We start from the raw sequence: 19,152 nt of genomic DNA, 5'->3' as shown, positions 1-19,152 counted from the left end.
CTTGAGTGAAGCCTGGAAACAATACAAGGAGGACCTGATTGACATGTACTTAATGCCATGAGGATATGAATCACTTCCTTCCCCTTGACCACTAAGTTATGAAGTTAGAAATATAGTCCATTAGGCATTACTCTGGTCTTCCATACTTCAAAAGCTTTGCAGGTTCAAAAGCAGAGTTGAACAGTGGTAACTCAAGTGGTAGCACAAGACTGCCGTGGCCAGTGGGTGGTCCTCACACCCTGCAGCCATGAAGGATGTTCTTTGTGGAGTGATGGGCTACTGCTTTCATGGGCTGAAGATGATTGTATGCAAAATGTTCTACTGCTGTACATTGCGCAGCATGCTCCCTCAGAGGTATGTGTTGGCGTGCCAAAGGTGTGGTTGCAATCTATCACACTGGCTCATTCAAATTGTCTTAACATAATTAAAAAGCACAATTAAGCTCCAGGCTATGATGTTTGACAATCTCCTCAAGGTGTCTTCAAAGATATTAGTCTGCAGCATGCTAGAGCTTCTCAACTGTGTTATATTAAAAACATCACAACATGCTCTCTGTTTGCCTAGCATAGGATTCCAGAAGCAGAGCATGGTTTCCATGCTTAAAACTAGAAGCACCTGAGGAAGAGAACTGAGAGAGATAGACAGTGTTGTCACTAGCACCACCCACTAATGCTGCTTCTCAAGTGAAAACAAAATTCAAGAGGTAAAACAAAGTGGTAGATTTGGAACAGAACTTCTGTCTGCAGAAAGGCATTGCAATGTTCACATGATTTGTCCACTAAGTGTAAGAAATTATTTTTAAACTATTTTTGCAACTTTTAAACTCAACATTTCTTCTATTGAAAAAAAAAAAAAGTTACAATCTTCAAAATTAATCATTAACCTCTGTTACTAACCCTGTCCTTCCTGGAATGTCTGATCTGTTACTGTGTTGAAGATGACAGGCAGCTGTCTTTAAAATTAAGTGACAAAAATGTCAAATTATAAACCACATGTGCATCCAAGTATTCATGACCTTCTAGTGCATTTCTGATGTGAATCATAGATTTGTGTCTGTAGACGCTGATGAGAGTTAACTTGCATTATGGCAATGTTCATAAAATAGTCAGTAAGTGGGAATAACAGGGGGAAAAGGAATGCACTTCTCTCTTGTATTACTGACACTTTGGTGGATGATTCTGTGTGGAGTCTTGGGGAGGCTGCAACCATACCTGCCCTCAGTACTCTATGAAAATGTAAAAGAAAGCAGTCGTTGCCAGAGCTCAGAATATGGCTATTGAGAAGTAAAAGGAAAACATATTACCTGAAAAAGAAAAAAAGACATGGTAGGAAAATTAAAAGTTTGGGAGAAAAACAAAACAAGGAATCTCAAGTGTGCTGTAAATAGTTTGATCAAGCATGACTAGCATTTATTTCAAGTCTTCACCAGATGTTTTTGCACCATGGCAGGTTTAAGCCTTCAGTTCTCTCCTGAAATACTTGATGTTGTATAAGATGTCATTTCAGAAAATATGAGACTGTGTTGGAAACCAATTTCCTGAAGAGCTAAGGAATAGGGTCATATCGTTATCTAGTGTTATACTTGCAGCTCTGGCAATTTTCTTTTTTAATAAATATGGATAAGCCCACAGGACTCTAAAGGACAACAAATATTGTCCTTTATCTTATGTCTGTGTATCAAAATTGTGGAAAAGACACTATGTGCAAGAAGGGTCAGAAATCTTTTTGAAGACATAAAATGATACAAAAACCCTGATCTAAAACATAAAGAAAGCCAAAGGCATGATTACAGAGTTGTGTTGTGCAAGAGCTGAGCAGTCAAACACAAATCATCTGCTCTGACCAGAAAACTTAAGTAGTTGCGTGGAAGTGATTTACTGTCCCGCACAGCACTGCACGGAGTGGTCCCAGTGCTGGGCTGGAGCTGCTTCGCACCTTGATAGTTTGGATAACAGCCAGAAGAGCTGAGTTCCCTGTCCACGATTTTGGGCAGACAAGCCTGTAGAAGAATCTGCCGTACCAAAAACACACAAGCCAAATGAGACCCGTAAGTATCCGTGTACAGATACTTTTCAAGCACAGGTTACTAAACACAGCGGAGGAGTGAATTTAGCCCCTAACAACCCCCACAACACAAACTAAACCACTTTTACTTTTTGAATTACTTTTGCCTTCTTTTTGCTAGATCAGCCACAGATGTTCTTGCCTTAGCACCAGGGCTGGGCAAACACGGAGAAGCAGGATAGCTATTCTCTTAAGAGCGGCCAGGTACGGAATACAAATTACCCAAAGCCAGAAGCCTTTTCCCCACTTCGCCGTGAGGCTTCTAAGAGAGAAGCTGATGGCGTTTAGTTTGAGACACCTCATCAGCCCGCCGAATGCTGAAAGTAGGCGAATCGTGACTGCAGCCTTTCTCAAGAAGAGAGCGGCTCCTCGGCTGCCTCTCCCTGGCCCCCACACCGGCGCCCCACACTTCCCGACCGAGACCGCCCTTCCCGCCACAGCCGGTGCCGCTGCAGCCCAGGGCCGGTCCCCTGCCCGGGCTGCCACCTCCTTGGGGCCACCCGAGCTCCTCAGCCACCGCCTACTCCGGCTTCCCCCCTCAGGCAGGGACCCTCCGCCTGCCCCCGCCCCGAGCGAGACCGGAGGGGAAACTCCGGGTGGGAGCGGTGATGTCGGGACCAGCCCCACTTCCCTTCCTCCGCCGGCTGCGGGCTGGGGCGGGGGGCTGCGGCCGCCGGAGAAGAGGAGCTGTGCGAGCGGGAGCTGCCGCTTTAAATCCATCCCGTCCCGAGGGGCGGGGAAGGGGCCGCTGAGGGGGGGCTGAGCGCGCGCGCGCGGCATCGCCCGGCGCGGCAGCGGAGCCTCGGCGGGCGGGGGCGGCGGCCCGGGGGCGGAGCGGCGTGAGGGGAGCGGCGGGGCGCGGGCTGCCCGTGCGGAGGCGCGGCGGGGGGGCGGGTCGAGGGGGTCCCGGCCCGGCTGCCCCGCTATGGCCACGTCCCCGTGCAGCAGCAGCGGCGTCTCCTCGTCGTCCTCGTCGGGGCTGGGCGCGGACGCGGGGCTGGAGATCCGCACGCGCTCCGTGGAGCAGACGCTGGTGCCGCTGGTGTCACAGGTAGGAAGACCGCCGCGGGAGAACGATTTCCCACCCCCCCCCCCCCCCTTCCCCGCAATTTTCCGGGAGGCGGGGGGCTGCCTCGGGTCCCGCCGGGAGGCTCTGTCCTCCCGGGACGGAGCTCGGCCGCCGCCGAAGTTTGCGCGCTCGGGTCGCTCCGCGGCCCCCTCTCTCCGGCCGCGCCGGCGGGGGCAACTTCTCTGAGCCGCGCCCCCTCCCGCCCGTCCCGGGGTCCCGCCGGCCGCGGGCGGCTGCCGGTGCCGTGTGGGTGGTGCTGCTCGCACGTCCCTCCCCGAGAAAGACTCCGAAGTTCCCCGCAAGGTCGCGGGGGAGCGTTGCGTAACGCCGGGCGCTGCGGTGCCGCCGGCCGTCCGAGCCCCGGGACGCAGCGGCGGGTGGGGGACGGAGGGACTGCCCCACCGCCAGAGCGCTCCCGGCTTCCCGAGCCTCCCGCCCGCTGGCTGCCCGCCTGGGAGCGCGCTCCTTTCCTCCCTGCTCGGCGCCGGAGAGAGCGCTCGTCTTCCAGGGGCTTCGGCGGAGCTTTGTGTTTTCGCGGTCTGGCCTGAGCGTTGCATTGATTGGAGCTCCTAGTGCACCCCGGGGTACTGCTCGATTTTTAAGAGGTTCGATAATAGGCAAACTATCTTGGTGACCTTTTAGCATGTCCCGCACAGTGCTAAATGACCTTAAAACCCCCACCCCCAATTCGGGCTTTTCAGTGCTCTGCTAAGTAATTTTATGCCAGTCGCTTTGGCGTTGATGTTTTTTGTTGTTGTTGCTGTTGGGGTTTTTTTCAGACATTTAGTTACAAAATTAGCATTTGGCATACTCATTAGACTTTCGTTTCTTGAAAAATAATTTCTGAAAACAGCAGTGTTTGCTCTATAGGATTTTTGTGCTTTGAGCACTGATCGATAAAGTTAGCAAGTCAAAATATATCTGTACAAAATCTTTAAACAATATGTAACAGCTATAGAAAAATAATTAGTCCTGGCGAGGTCAAATTGTGTTTATATCCTCATAATCCATCTGGAAACAAACTGCGATAAGTCTTGTTCTGCATTTGTACGTCTGGGCTGCAGGAAAGGTTTCTGATGGGTAATTGTGTTTCTGTACCCATTATGGTAATGGGTATTAATTTTTCTGTTTGGAGAAATCACAGTCAATACAGCAAAGCCCTGCAAAGGGATAGATCCACTTGCTCCAAAGCAAAGTAAAGTAAAATGCATTTTCTAGTCCTGTGATAAAACGGGCAGACCTGTTTTAGGAAGCTGAAGAGCAATCAGAAGCACATCCAGTTGCAAAAGCTGAATTTAGTTGCATATGTTAAATTTGTTCTTTTAGCAGATTTATGTGAAGATGTTCTTATTTCTCTGGAGTACTCTCTAATAACAGTGATCTTACTACCTTTGCAATAAGCCCACAGAGAAGTGTGTCATGTATGATTTTTCATTGACCACAAATCCCGTTACAACATCTTCCAGAATGGCTAAGCGGCTTTCACTTCCCTGTTTATGGGATGTCTGAGCATTTGTGAACACTCAGGACTCACTGTTTTCCTGCTAAGGCACTCCAGACTTGAGAGAAGTGTGTTCCTTGAAGCGTGAGTGCTGAGCTCTGTTCAGATTCAGGCTGAAGTTGCTGATGATATCAGCAGTAGCTCCCTACACCTGCCTGGTAAAATGCCCCACTTACTGTAGTGGTTCATCAGTTCTTCCTGTACCATTCTATCTGGATTACTCAGTTGACATCTCACTGACTGGCTTTGTTTGGAAATTTATGCAAAATGGTGTTTATAGGGTACTTCTTAGTCTCAGAATTTGTAGATTCTGCATAAGCTGTGAATGCAGTAACCCTCAGGACTTTGCTTTTCTGCTTGTACAAAATACACTTGCAAAGGGCTTTGTTCCTACTGTGAAGTTAACTTCACTGTTTACCCTTTTATTAAAATCTGAGAAGCGCTATGTGATACTTGTATACTACTGAAAAAAATAGTCAGAATGTTCCTGCTGCTTTTCACTACTTATTTTAAGCAAAGAGGAAACAAAAGGTGCCTTGTCTGACAAACTCACTTTCAATCGCTCATGTGGGGCTAAATCTTTTCTTTAAGAAAAAAAAAAAAAGCTGCATTGATTCTTATTTAAATTCATGTACTGTACCGTACATCATCCTCATTGTAATATTGTAAACATGTGTTTGCCTGCTTGTTCTTCCTCAGCAATTGTGAGGGTTGGTTTTGTTTGATTTTTTTTAATTGCATTTTGCAGCTTGGGTTTTTTTTCCTTTTATGCTGTGTTGTAACAGAGTACATTTGCTATCAGCAATGGTATAAGATTCCTCTTTTTCCAGCAGGAGAAATTACCCTTAGAGTCATTACTGCATGTACTTATTAAACCAATTAAAATTTGTTTTAAAAGTTAGAACATTTACAGAGTTAAACTAGATCTGTTCAGACCCTGATGTGGCCCATTTTTAAGAGTGCCACAGATGACAAAGATGACAAATTCAAGCCACAGTATTAAGCGTATTTGCTAACACTTCTTTTTCACTATCTACATAGTTGTACTGTGAAAAGAATATTCCACAGTATTTTGCAAAGCATGTGGCATGCAGTTCAGAAAATATGACTTCTGGGGTCAAGCACCACAATTTTCTTTAAAATAAGTGGTATTCTCTTCTCTGGGATAGGTGTCTTTAGTTCAGTTTTCCATGCATAAATGCTATGGTATTCTTTAAAAGTCTAGACATCTCCTTCGCTGCTGCTACCCATTTTCAGTCTAATTATTTTGGGGTTCATTTATTTAGAGGAAAGTTTTTGGCAAGGCACGTCAGGAAGGGTGTTTGAAGTGGTCAGTGCTGACTCATTTAATAACAAGCCGTTTATACAGTTGAGGAAAACAAAAGACAGGGAAAAATCACTTTTCAGGATGTGGCTCCACCAGTGACTTCTGCAGCTGCTATTCTGAACCTGTGCCAGTGTAGGAGCAGTCAGGTACCTTCACAGCTGTAAGAGTTTGTCTAGATCTGTTCTAAGGAAGCATTCAGAGAAACAGCAGAATAGATATTTGTCAACCTTCACAGTCAGGTACTTGGGGAGAAAGAGGGAAACTTTGAGATCTGTCTTCCTGGAGAAGAGAATGCTCTGGAGAGACTTGTTGCAGCCTTCTAGTATCTAAAGGGGACCTGCAAGGAAGTTGGAGAGGGACTTTTTACAAAGGTGTGTAGTGATAGAGCAAGGGGGAATGGCTTTAAGCTGAAAGTAGATATACTTAGATTAGATGTTGGGAAGAAATTCTTCTCTGAGGGTGGTGAGACACTGCAGTGGGTTGTCCAGAGAGATGCTGTGGGTGCCCCATCCCTGGAAGTGTTCAAGGCCAGGTTGGATGTGGCTCTGAGAAACCTGATGTAGTGGAAGGTGTCCCAGCCCTTGGCAGAGCAGGAGGGGAACTAGGTGATCTTTCCCTTGCATCCCAAATCATCCTATACTTCTGTATTTCTGAAAGAACAAAGGCACTTTTCACAGTTGAAGGAGACCTATCCTCCAGCTTCCAGAGTGCAGACCAATGTGATTACAGCTGCTCAACTTTCAGAAAGCCCATTTTGTCATAGGCACTATGGAGGATGATTGCACACCCATATGTTACTGAACATGTTTTTCCAATTTTCTTGGTATAGGAGATCCTGCCAGAGATTTTGGAATTGACTTGACCTATATAATAAAAAATACAATCTTTCAAGCTTTACTTTATTTTAGCTACAAAATGCTACAATGCTTCTGAATGCTGTTGTCAGTCTTAGAGTCTACATAAGTTAACAGTGCCTTGAGGTGAATGAAACAAACCTGTCCTTTACTGTTGTATTGTTTTCTTGCTTTCTCTGAAGCTAGCTAAAATAATTCCCATCTCAGTAAATGTTACATAATGTTATATAATGTTCTGCCAGTGTTCTGTTTTTCCAGAAGTTTCTGGAGTTGTATACTAGACCCTAAAGAAGAACCCACAACTGATATTTTCCTAATAATGTGAAAAGCTCACTGATGCCATTTTCAGACTGAAGGTATGACTTTAGCCATTGTGCGTCAAGCTAGAGGTCTGTATATAATCTGTAAACTTTTCTCTGTTTTTTTGTTTTGGTCAATTATCAGGGACTGATATGGGGGCCAGTGGTGTTTAACATCTTTATTAATGATCTGAACCCTGGGGTGAGCATGGACCAGCACGTTCAGCAGGCATGTGAACTTCTGTACAGCAAGTTGGGCAGTGTCTGACGCTGTCAATGACAGGGCTGCTAGACAGAGGGACAGGCTGGAAAGATGGTATGACAGGAAGTTTGTGAAGTCCAAGTGATGCAGCTGAGCCAGGGAAACACCATGCAACAGTACAGGCTGGGATCAGCTGTCTGCAGGAAAACTCTGCATGGGAGTCCTGGAGGACAAGTTGAATGAGGGTCAGCAGTGATGGCCAGCTGCACCTGGGGTTGGTAGCGTGAATGTAACAAGCAGACTGCAAAAGTGATTTTTTTTTTTTTTTTTTTGTTTGGCACTTGTGAGGAAGCATGGGGTACAGTACCATGTTGAGTTCTGTGCTCCACGTTACCAGGGAAAACACTGACATAGTGGAGTACGTGACATAAAGAGAGAGGTTGAAAGCAGTGGGCTTCACTCTGAAGTTCCACCTCAAGAAGAGAGGTGTAATGGTCTGTTAGCTTTCATGTAGAAAGCTAGGATGGTACTTTTCTCTCTGTATCACTTGAATCTGCAGTGATTTTTTCCTTTTTTTTTGTCTGGACAATGTCAGAGTTTACTGCAGCCTACAGTTACCCAGCTAAGGGCAGGTATGGAGAAGACAGACTGACCCCAGACATGTATGGTGACAGAACAAGAAGCAATGGACAGAAGTTGGAACATGGGACAATATAATGAGATATAGGAGAAGGCTTTTTTCAGTGTAAGGGAGGTCAAGCACTGGATGAGGTGTGCAGAGCTCCTGCAGAGTCTGCAATTTTGGAGATGGTCAGAATGGATAAGACTATAAACAGCACACTCTGACTGGACTTGGTTTGAGCAGGGAACTAGAGTAGATGATCCTGGAAATTGCTTTCATCATAAACAAGTCAGATTTTTTCATAGATATCTGTTTCATAATCAAAAGATCTTGTTGCTGAGCAGTAATGGTCAGCTCAGACCTAGCTTTCATAAGGAAAGCTAAGAATGTACTTGCCCATCTGTATGACTTTGATCTGCAGTGATTTTTTGGTTTGACATTTTGTTCCCTGGTCAGTGCTGCAAGATGTTTCTCTAGTTCTGTAGTCAGACCTTATCTTTATTGTCCCAAATAAATTTGGATCATTTTATTACTTGCTTATCTCTCCTCTCTCTTTATGATTATATATAATAATCCACGTTGCAGTACAGGTTTCTGTGTAACTCTATTAAAGTAAGTAATCTTTCACTTTCTGATGTCCTTCATTTTCCTTCTCATCATTGTATCTTGATGAGTTCAATATTTATACAAAATGCTTCTGTTTCTCTCAGTGGCTTGCTTGATGTCTTTTGAAAACTGTGGTGTAAATTTTGTTTCCTAATTTTCTTTCAGTGGAGTGCCTTCTTATCCAAGTAATTGGTGATGTCTACAGAGAAATCTAGTTGTTTTTTTTTTTACTGAGGCAGTAATTCCTTTAACAAACACCTTTGTTAAATCTTTGCCAATATGTCACATTTATTTGGGTGTCCACTAGTTCTTTTTAAGTTTTTATATTGATTTGACATGTACAAGCATCATGGCAACATTCGTACCTTGGCTGTTTACCTGGTTTTAAGCAGGAGATTGCATGAGAAAGTTGATACAATCCATTGTATCTTTGAGCCCCTTGAAATCTTAGTGTATAACATCTAATGTTGGCAAGTTGTTCCAGTTTATTTTATCTAACATTTACATATATCATGTTCTGCATATCACTTTGATTCCACACAGATTCTCTGAGTACCTCACAGAGGTACATTCTGGAGTAGGGATTGCTTCACTTTCTTTTGCAGTTGAGCACAATTTTCAATGACTGCTCTGCTCTGTTCTTATTTTCTGTCAAAAGAATAGGGTGAAACTGTGGTAAGGAAGTAACAGCATACATCAGGGTTATAAGTCCTGAAGAAATGGACTGAAATAGCTGGTACATTACTGTATCTTTAGTGGAACTGATGTTATTCTCCACAGAACTGAAAAAGCACTTATTGTCCAAGAGAGAGATTTAAGACAAGTATAAAACTGCAGATGTGGAGTTCAGTATGCTGCTGTCAGTGCTACTGACACTGGCCTTTGGATTTTGTCTCTAGGCTAGCAGTGTTTTTGGGGGAGCTCTTTTGTGGATTTGCTGGCTTGGAAGTCTTCAGATGGCTTCTTCAAATACATCAATAACAAAATATAAATTAAGGGGGACATGAACCTGTTGCTAAATGGAGAGAGGACCCTGGTAACAGAGGATGCAGAGAAGGCGGAGTTACTGAATGCCTTCTTTGCATCAGTATTCACTGACAACACTAGCCCGCATGAATCTCTAACTCAGGATACCAGAGTAAAGGAATATTGGAAGGAAGACTTCTGCCTCTTCAAGTAAGGTTGGATTAGAGAACATGTAGGAAAACTTGACATCCACAAGTCAATGGGCCCTGACAGGATGTATCCGTGAGTGATGAGAGAGCTGGTAGACACCACAGTGAGGCTGCTCACAGGTGTCTTTGAAGGGTCAGCATGATCAGGAGAGGTGCCTGATGATTGAAGAAATCAAGTGTCACCCCAGCCTACAAAAAGGGTAAGAAAGGGGAGCCAGGGAACTGCTGGCCACTCATCCTGACCTTAATCCTTGGAAAGGTGATGGAGCGCCTCATTCTGGAAGTGATCTCTGTCCACATGGGTGACAAGAAGGGGTTCAGGAGTAGTCAGCATAGATTCACTAAAAGTAAATAATGCTTGACCAACCTGATTGACTTCTACAATGAAACAACTTCCTGAATGGATGAAGGGAGAGCAGCAGATTTTTTCTACCTCGACTTCATCAAGACTTTGGACACTGTTTCTTGCAACATCCTCATAGGCCAACTCAGGAAGAGTGGACAGTGAGGTGGTCTGAGAACTGACTGAATGGCAGATCCCAGAGGGTTTGTAATCTGTGGCACAGGGGCTAGTTGAAGGCCTGTCACAAGTGGTGTCACCCAAGGTTCAATACTGGGACCAGCATTGTTTAAATTGTTCATCAATGACTTGGCTGAAGGAGCAGAGGCCTCCTCAGCAAGTTCACTGATGGCACAAAGCTGGGAGGAATGGCCAATACCCCACAGGGCTGTGCAGCCCTTCAGAAGGACCTAGGCAGGTTGGAGAGATTGGAAGAGATGAGCCTTCTGAAACTTGGTTGTGTTATTCTAAACTTTAAAGCAGACCTATATAAAAAACACTGTTAGGCTTTTAGTTTATTTGTCACTAGCTCTTTATTCTTGGAAGTCTATAAAAATTTGGGGTGGGGGGGGACCCACCACATTCTCCCTGTATTTTTTTCCTCTGCATCATGCTTCAGTCTTGTATATAAGCTAATGTTTGAATGTCTATAACCATAATATTGTATTGCAGTACAGGCTCATTACATACCTACTTTTGAACTTGTTAATCAAATGTGTTCTCTCTTTCTCAATTAGAATCTAAATAGAAGTGTCTCATATACTCTCTGGACAATATTCATAATCTTAAGGAATATGCATAGTCTCATTCCCTTCCTGAACTTCAGCAATCAGTCCAAACTCAGATACATTTTGTCTTATTTGCATTTCCCATGCAGCAGATGCACTGACAGATTTGTTCCAGCAAATCCCTTGGCTGCCTTGTTTCATTGGGCATTTTTTTGGTACCTCTAGGTCTTTCTCTTTCATATGTCTAAGGTGCTAAAGGGTTCTTACATTGTTGGCTGTTACTGCTCCAGTATGGTGCCAGAGCATGTACATTGCCCCTTATAGCTCTTTTTGGAGGATGGGATGGGAAAATTCTTTTTTGGAAAAAGTAAAATGATCCATATTTGTCTTTAGCTCATTGCATCTGAGGGAAAAAAAAAAAAAAAAAAGATCTGCATGTCCTCATTTTAAAATGCTTCTTGGGACCTTATTTTTGTTTTTCAGTACTTTAAAAATCCCAGTAACTTGAAAGCTTTGAGAAGCTGTTTCTCCTCTTTTTCAGAATTTTCCATCTTATGAATTAATTTGGTACTGACTTTAGGCTTGAAATTTGGCACTACTGTTGAGTAATAAAATTATGAGCTGTGGTGTAAAGGCTTGTATGGAGGAAGGCAAACCTCCTGCTAAACTCAGAAGAGTTTACATCCTGTACAGCAGAGAAACTCTGCCATGGATCATATGCTGTAACTGCTGTGGGTCCAGAAGCATATGGTGCTGCCTGGGTTCAGAGCTGCACCTCTAGTTCCAGTTAGTCACTAACTCGGTGACTCTTCTCCCTGCGGTTCCATAGGTATTGCAGGTTGTCAGCTGCTGGTTGGCGCGAAGCATCTTGCACTCCTTGCGAATTCTTTTTCTGTCAGAATCTCAGCTGTTACTTAGCCTACACTTGGTGCTCTGTGCCTCTAAAGGAGCCTGATTGTTTCACTTTGATTTGTGCAGAAGAGTTAATCTCAAAGCATCAATTGTACTTGTTGGCTGACGTGGTTGCAGGTTTCCTTTTATAATGAGACTAGTTTTTAATTGACAACTTTTAGTCATTGAAGCTAGGCCATTGTGAAACATTGAAAGAAAAACATAATCATTTACAGTTGTTGTTTATAAGGTATGCTGGGGAGCCCAGGAGTACCTTAGAATAACTTAAATAGGTAAATGAAACAATTTTGTTGCATGAATAATTAATGATGTTACTATCACTAATTATATTCTGCTTTGCAAGGAAAATTACACTTGCATATTTTATCACATGAGCAACAGCATTATCATAAAACAGGTGTGGTTTCAAACCTTTTTTTCAGTGAACCTTGGATAGTAAAATTGGCTTTGAGTTAAGCTTGGCTACTGCTTTATAATGTTCAATACCTTAGTCTTTGATATGATAAATGAGTCAGACTAGCATTTCAAGTGGCTGAAGGAAGATGCTTTTTACTGACATAGCTGAAAATCAATTGCTCTTTTTCAATGGTATCTTTCATATTTTTGAAATCTGATTAATGACTTTTCTCCAGATTAAACAATTTTTTGTAGTTCTCCAGTAGAATGAGTACTAAATCAAAACTGCCTCTCTGTGATCCTGCACAAGAAGAATTACAGCAGCTTTCTTGCTATTCGGCATTGTTAACAGATGGTTTTAGACAGATTAGGTAGGGAAATCCCCAAAGGATGGTTTATGAATTAATGATTGAAAACAACTCTGATTATAGTTTAGTAAGACTGTTGTGTGGTACTATGAGCCTGTGGCTTTCTGCATGGATTTATTTTATGTTTCTTAATTTATTAGAAAACTATAACCCTTGCTAGACCTTAAGGTCTATTTTTTACTTTTTGAGCTATATTGCATTTAATTAATAGCCTTGTTTAAAGCTAATGGGGTAAATGAGAGGTGATATAGACTCTAGAGCAAATTTATAACTGTTACTCTGCTTTAGATACTGAATTGAATCATTTCTTAGTTATATGCCTAAAATGAATTCTCAAATGGTAAGATAACTCCCAGGCACAAATTGCAAAAGTAATTTATGAGCAAATCCCAAAGTACTTTCAGCTGTATATAGAAAAGTTAAAAAATTGTGCTGTTGCTTTTGTCTTGCAGAAACATGTTTTTATTAAACAGAATGAATATAACCGTTTAGAACCACAGAAATCCTATTTTTAAATAAAAATAAAGCAAAGCTGTTCTGTAGTAACATCTTTTCAGTATGGAGGTTGTGATAGTATTTTTGTTTGTTTGTTTGTTTGTTTATTCACAGGCATGAAAAATGTTTACAAGTAGAAGGGTAATGTCTCATGTTGCAAGGACTTAACATGTAGGAGTTAGACCAGTGCATGGAGTGCTCCCTTTTAATTATCAAAGATCCTGTATTGTATCTCTATGTTACATTTAAATGTTCTTAAATTTTCCAGCTGAATGAGTTTTATTGCCCTGGAGCTCTTCAATGAAGCAATCAAAAGAATATACAGGCACTTTAGCATAAATAAGATAATAGTTCCTGGATTAGGTGAAGTTTTTGTTTAGTTTTGCACTCCAAGTAGGTGGATAGTAGTTGGATTTGCATAGCCTTTTCCAGAACACATGTACTTCTCAGTTAATCCCTAGAGCAAGTCTGTGCTTTTCAAAATGGAATACCAGGTGTCGCTCTGAACTGAAGTGGGATGTCAAAATGCTGCTAAGGAAGCCTTCTCTGAAAGAGGCTGCAGGAACTGTTCTGTTGGGAACATGCAATGTAAGAAGGATTGAATAGCTGGTATTCATGGAAGGGAAGCCACCTGCTTATGAGCTAACAAGGACCATTTTCTACATCTTCAGGAGCCAATCCAGGTTTGAATAGAAAGAATTCTCAGTTGATGGTGAAATAAGTGTGTTGTCTCTGCTACATCCTTTATTACAATGTCTGAGTTTTTAGTTCCACAACAGTGGTGGGTTTTTTGAATAAGCGGCTCAGAGCTGGCTCGGGCATTGTTAGCACAAGCAGTACGAGGTAAGGTACATTAACAACAAGTTAGGGGGAAAAGCCAGAGTTATTGTTTGCCAGTCTCTGGTTTTGAGGTTACCTGATTATGTTAGTAAATTGAGTTATTTCTGAGACTTTCATCTCTCAGGTGGTGAAAACAAGTCTGCATCTGTTTTGACCACATCTGAAAGTACACTTTAAACATTGAACTTCCCTCTGAGTTGGATTTCCTTAGGCTTAATCCTGCCCAGGTTTTCTATATGTGGAATTAAAAGCAGGAATTGCTTTGTTTATAAAATCTAGCTGTTTGGTTAAGAAGATACTGAAGGGGCAGCAGGAGGGAAGCGTACTGCCTTGTATGCCCTGAAACCCAATTATTTGGTCTGCTAGCTTATGCTCACCTTTTCTAGTGAGGTAGTTGTGCATTTCAAACTTCAAGATAGCAGTTGAGTTAGAAGGCCATTTTTACTTCTGAACACATCTTTTAATAGGTAAATGCATATTTTATGATGTCCAGTGTGCTTGTTGACGCACATATTGTATTATCAGAAGATGTTGGACCTTGTTTGAAAAGCTATCTTTGCCAACTCCTGTCAAGTTGCTCAGGCATCTCATTCTACGAACTTGCATACACCTCTTAAAAAAGAGAAGAACTTGAACTTGAATTGTCTGAAAATTTTTGATCTTTTTCATGGTCACTCATTGCTATGGAAATTCTGAAGATGCTGTTATTGGGTGAAAGGTGGGGAAGTCCTCTTACTTGTACAGCATGCGGCAGTAAGAGTAAACAAGGTGTCTTTGGTCATTGGTTAAGCCTCACTAAGGGTTTTCCAGTGATTGGTCTCTTCTTCCATGTGTGGAAAAAAGATCAGCAATGCATGTTGATTTTTGTGTACTTTTCTACTTCACCTCTGCAGATCAGTGGAGATCCCTGGTTTTAAGGAGTCTGTGGAAAGAGAACATTAAAAAGAAAGAGTATTTATCCTCTACAGTAGGGTACTTTAATAACATCATTAATCAGTCATTAATCTTCTACATAACATCAAGAATCCACAGGCTGTAAGAATAGTGAGCTGTGATCATTCCTTTTTTTTTTTCCCCTCTGATATTCCTTTTCACAATTAAAAAAAAAATGAAAGAATTTGAGACAATTTAAACCCTTGGGATAAAAAAAACCCCAAGAAGTCCTGAAGTTTTCAGAGTTCTCATTGCTCTGAAAATAAACCAAAACAAACAAATAAACAAGCAACAATAAAAAAACCAAACACAGAAGATCTAGCCTGCAAATCCCCAAACCCAAAATAACCAACACCGGAGGAAAAAATAAATTGGTGTAATCAAGTTGTTGCACTGCATTTGACCAAGTTCATCTATATCACATTTTAGTTAATCGTTTTCTCAGTGGTGGTTGGTTCGGAACTTGAAATTTATAATTTCCTTGGTTTTCTAGGAATGCAGTCAGCACAAAGAGTATTCACTACTATAGTACAGTCTCTCTCTGAGTTGAATCCTTTCTTTTGATCTCTTAAGAATTCCAGGAATGTCTAACAAGTACATAGCAATGGTACTAAAAATCTGAGGTGTGTATTTGAATTTGAAGTTGTGTACTTTTCTCTTCCTTGGTGAACTTTACAAAGAGTAGATTTTGAAGTGTAGACGTGAAGGAGGTGAAGAGGACTGTTCTCACCCCTTCCAGATAGTATTTCTATCTGCTGAAGCTGTTGTGGTTGTGAGAAGTGCACAATTAGGTATTGTGGTGTTTTAAAATTTAATGTACAGTTTTCAGGTAGCCAGCTGGAAATCTGGTTACAAGTGCATTATAGCTTGTGTTGCTTGTTTAACTCTCATGATCTTTTCTAGGCAAGCATGTGGAGGACTGTGAGATACAAGATACTAGGTTAGGTACCCCAGTGATCTGAGCTGGTAGGGCTGTTCTTGTGTTGCTTGGCAGCTCCAGCTTGTCACTGTGGGTCATGGATTGTTCCTCCTTCCTTTTCAGAGGTGGCTTACCTACTTGTTAGACACTGCATGTGAAAGATTGCCTGAGGCTCTGCTAAGCTGTTAGCATTTGCCCACAGATAAGTGAACCAGCCTACAGGTTGTTTAAGTTTACTTAATTTGCTTCCCTGATGGTTTTTTAGAAGATGAGTATAAAACCATTGAGAAGATACTTCTAAAAAGCCTCCAGGTAAAAGTACAAACACAAGAGTCTCAATGCCACATGTCTAAGTACTCGGCAGTCTTGGATATGCAGTGCATTTGTTCTGTTCTTCTAGACACCAGTCCAGCCCTCTGGAGGAAGTCTATGAGGAAAATTCAATAGGGGCTAGCTGGATTACATCACTTCATGGAAGGTGTCTCAAAAGTGTTGACTCAGCATCCTGAATGATGTGTTGAGATCCATGTGCCTTCTGCAAGAAGGGTTGATTGCCCCTTTGCGTGATAACATGTAGAAGAAACTGTTCTGATTCAATAGTCCATAAAGTAGAAAACATTGCCTGAAATAATGTTTTCAGCATAAAAAAATGTGGATTCTTACAGTTAATGAGTGCATTAGTAATTAGTACAGTTGAATTTCATTTCAGTTAGTCTTTTCCAACCTTTGAAAACATTCAAAATTGAGTTTCTGCAAAGTTTATTTGTAGAATTTTTCTACAAAATTAAATATGAATAGAAAGATATGTATTTTCCGATTCTAAAAGTCCATACAGTAGCTAAACTTTTAAAAAATATTTTAGTGCTTGAATTTGTAAAAAAACACTTAAGATTTCCATTAGTGCATGGGCAAGCATCTAATCTTAACAGACTTTTGTTTTCTAGGACAGGCAAGCAGATAGTCCTTGTTTACTTCGTAAGATCCCTGAGGCTCATCTTGTGGTGAGAAGTCTGTGTGGAAGTTCTGCTTGCAACGCTTATGGACAGGATGTCAAATGCCAGTTGCTGCTTCTCTGCTCTCTCTGACACATGGTTGTATTCTGTAGCAGGTGTGGGTGTTGGAACAACGTGTGCTGCTGTCTGGCTAAAGGAGTCTGGAGAACTGATCATCTTCAAGGAGTATGCAGCACCTAATGAGAGACAGTACCTAAAATGTAATATTAGAAGTTCCTCTCTGCCCCAAACTCAAGATGAACTAATGAAAGTACAAAATGAAAATACAAGCAGTGTGGGAATGGCCTTTTTGACCAAGATTTGTATGTGTTGTATTAAATGCAACTAAATTTACCTTACAGCACTCTTCTTGTAGGGGTTTGTAACTTCTTTCCGAGTATGTAGTGCTAATACATTTTTTTTAGCAAAAACTGTTCATTCCTGGTATTACTTTTTTTTTTTTAAGAAACAAATTTTCTATCATTATAAAGTTAATGGAAGGTAGAAAGCAGAAAATACACAAAATGGAAGAGGAGCTGTTACTCTAAGGCAGCTAATCCTCATTGCATAGAGGAGGCTGTGGGAAGGACGAGTAGTTCATGAAGAACTGCAGCTCATGGGAAGGACATGTGTGAGAAGTTCATGGAGGACTGTCTTCCATGGGAGAGATCTCATGTTGGAGCAGGGGAATGAAACCTCTTGCTGAGGATGGAGCAGCAGCAGAAACAGCATGTGAGAAACTGGTCACAGCCCCCATTCCCTGTCTCCTTGTGCTGCTGGGGGAAAGGAGGTGGAGAATCAGGAATAAAGGCCAGGAGGGACGGGTAGAAGGGAAGGTATTTTTAAGATGAGTTTTACTTCTCACAATCCTACTCTAATTTTATTGGTCATAAATTCATTCAATTTCCCCAAGCAGATTCTATTTAAGGTGTGACGGTAACTGGTGGGTGATCACTCCCTTCCTTATCTCAGCCCACAAGCTTTTTATTATATTTTCTCTCCTTTTTCCTAATGAGGAGGGGAATGATAGAGTGGCTTTGGTGAGTACTGGCATCCAGACAGGAACAACCCACCACACAAGAGGCAGTAACAAATACTACTCTTGAGAGTCTAAATCATCCTGTGTACAATGTAGGTACTTTCCTAGGGAGATAGGTGGGCAGGATATCTTCCTACATGACATGTCAGTTTAACTCTTGTGTTTGTAGCTGGGACTGTGAAATAGCTATGTTTCCTCTGGTTTTATTTATAGATGTCTATAAATACCTTGTGAAACCCAGTCTCTTTAAGTATCACTTAATTCTGTCATGCAAGACTTAATTACACTGACAATAAATAGACATTAGAATATTTTTAGCTAAGTGTGCTGTCATGATGCTTCCTGAGCATGAAGCATATAATGACTTAAATGTCGGTATCTGAAAGCCCTCAAAAAGACCTGAAAACAGCTGCTCAAAAATTGCCCCAGCTGAGCTTGTTTCCTTAAATATAGAGTACATCTTGATACATTACGGCTGTATCTCTTAGTTTTGGTAAAGTTCTTGAGAAAAGGCCATTATTTTTCCATGGCTTCTCATAACAAGTGACATAAGATTGTAGCTGACAGATTCTTGAGACACTCCTTAAACTGGTTGTCTCAAATCTCGGATAAACATTCCATGGAAATAGTTTGATGTGAGAACTCACATTAAACAGAGGGTGAGTACCATCAAAAGGACTGTTTCCTTTCTAGGATCCGATCAGTAAATCCTTAAGTAAACAGCATGTAACGTATTGCTCTTGTTCAAAGAGAATTGCAGGTAATCTTTTCAGCTGCTAACTCCTGTCCAAACATCACAGATGTTGCTGACTGGGAAATACATGATCAGAATATAACAGATTAAATATTTGGGAGGTGTTAAATTTGAGGGAGCTCTTAGATAATGTTCTTGGACTTGCAGGGGTTTCCTTTATTTTAAAAAAAATTAAAACATGGTAATAGTTCTAGTCTGGTTCCAACCGGATGGACTGCAGGGGAAAAGCAATTTCTTGTAATGTGAATCTTAAGTGTTTCAAGTTTTACTAGTTCAGTCTTAGGGTTTCTTTGATTGGTTGTTGGGGAGAAAATTCCTTGTTAAGTTTCTTAGGGGTCTTTCCTTTTCTTCATTTAACTTGTCCAATTTTTTATCTTAATTTTCAACATTATTTAAAAGTCAAGAGCAAAACCTTTGCTTATTTATTTTAGAAGCCTTTCTTGTTGGCCTTTTAATGCTTGCCACTGTATTTCTGCTCTGAGGCAATTATTATTAAGTGCTGGACTGGTTAAATAATCTTTGCACTGCTTATTAGCATTACGGTTTCCTTCAGTTTGTCACTTAACGTACTAGTGAAATTCCTCTCCTTGCTAAGTTAAGATCTTGTTATTTTTTTAACTCTTGACTGTTAATTACAAGCCTGATTAAGTCTTGAAAAGAATCCTAAACTGCAGTTGCCATTACCTCTGCTTTTTCAAAACTCCATTTGATATGGAG

The 19,152-nt window shown here is 41.6% G+C and overlaps 1 protein-coding gene across 1 annotated transcript in view; it reads left to right on the top strand.

The window, feature by feature from the left end:
• Positions 1–2,938: 2,938 nt before the first annotated feature.
• CTNNAL1 (catenin alpha like 1) overlaps positions 2,939–19,152 on the top strand; it is a 56,444-nt gene continuing 40,230 nt past the window's right edge. The window contains exon 1 of the mRNA XM_005517347.3: positions 2,939–3,115. Within this exon, the coding sequence (XP_005517404.2) occupies positions 2,990–3,115 (126 nt within the window). The 5' untranslated portion in view covers positions 2,939–2,989. The remainder of the gene's footprint in view (positions 3,116–19,152) is intronic.

The sequence above is a fragment of the Pseudopodoces humilis genome, chromosome 1 (assembly GCF_049639895.1).
Source record: "Pseudopodoces humilis isolate 2021_Gansu_Grassland_sample_001 chromosome 1, ASM4963989v1, whole genome shotgun sequence".
NCBI classification, from domain to species: domain Eukaryota; kingdom Metazoa; phylum Chordata; class Aves; order Passeriformes; family Paridae; genus Pseudopodoces; species Pseudopodoces humilis.
Note: the sequence above shows the minus strand (reverse complement) of the source record. Positions and strands in the feature narration are given on the sequence as shown.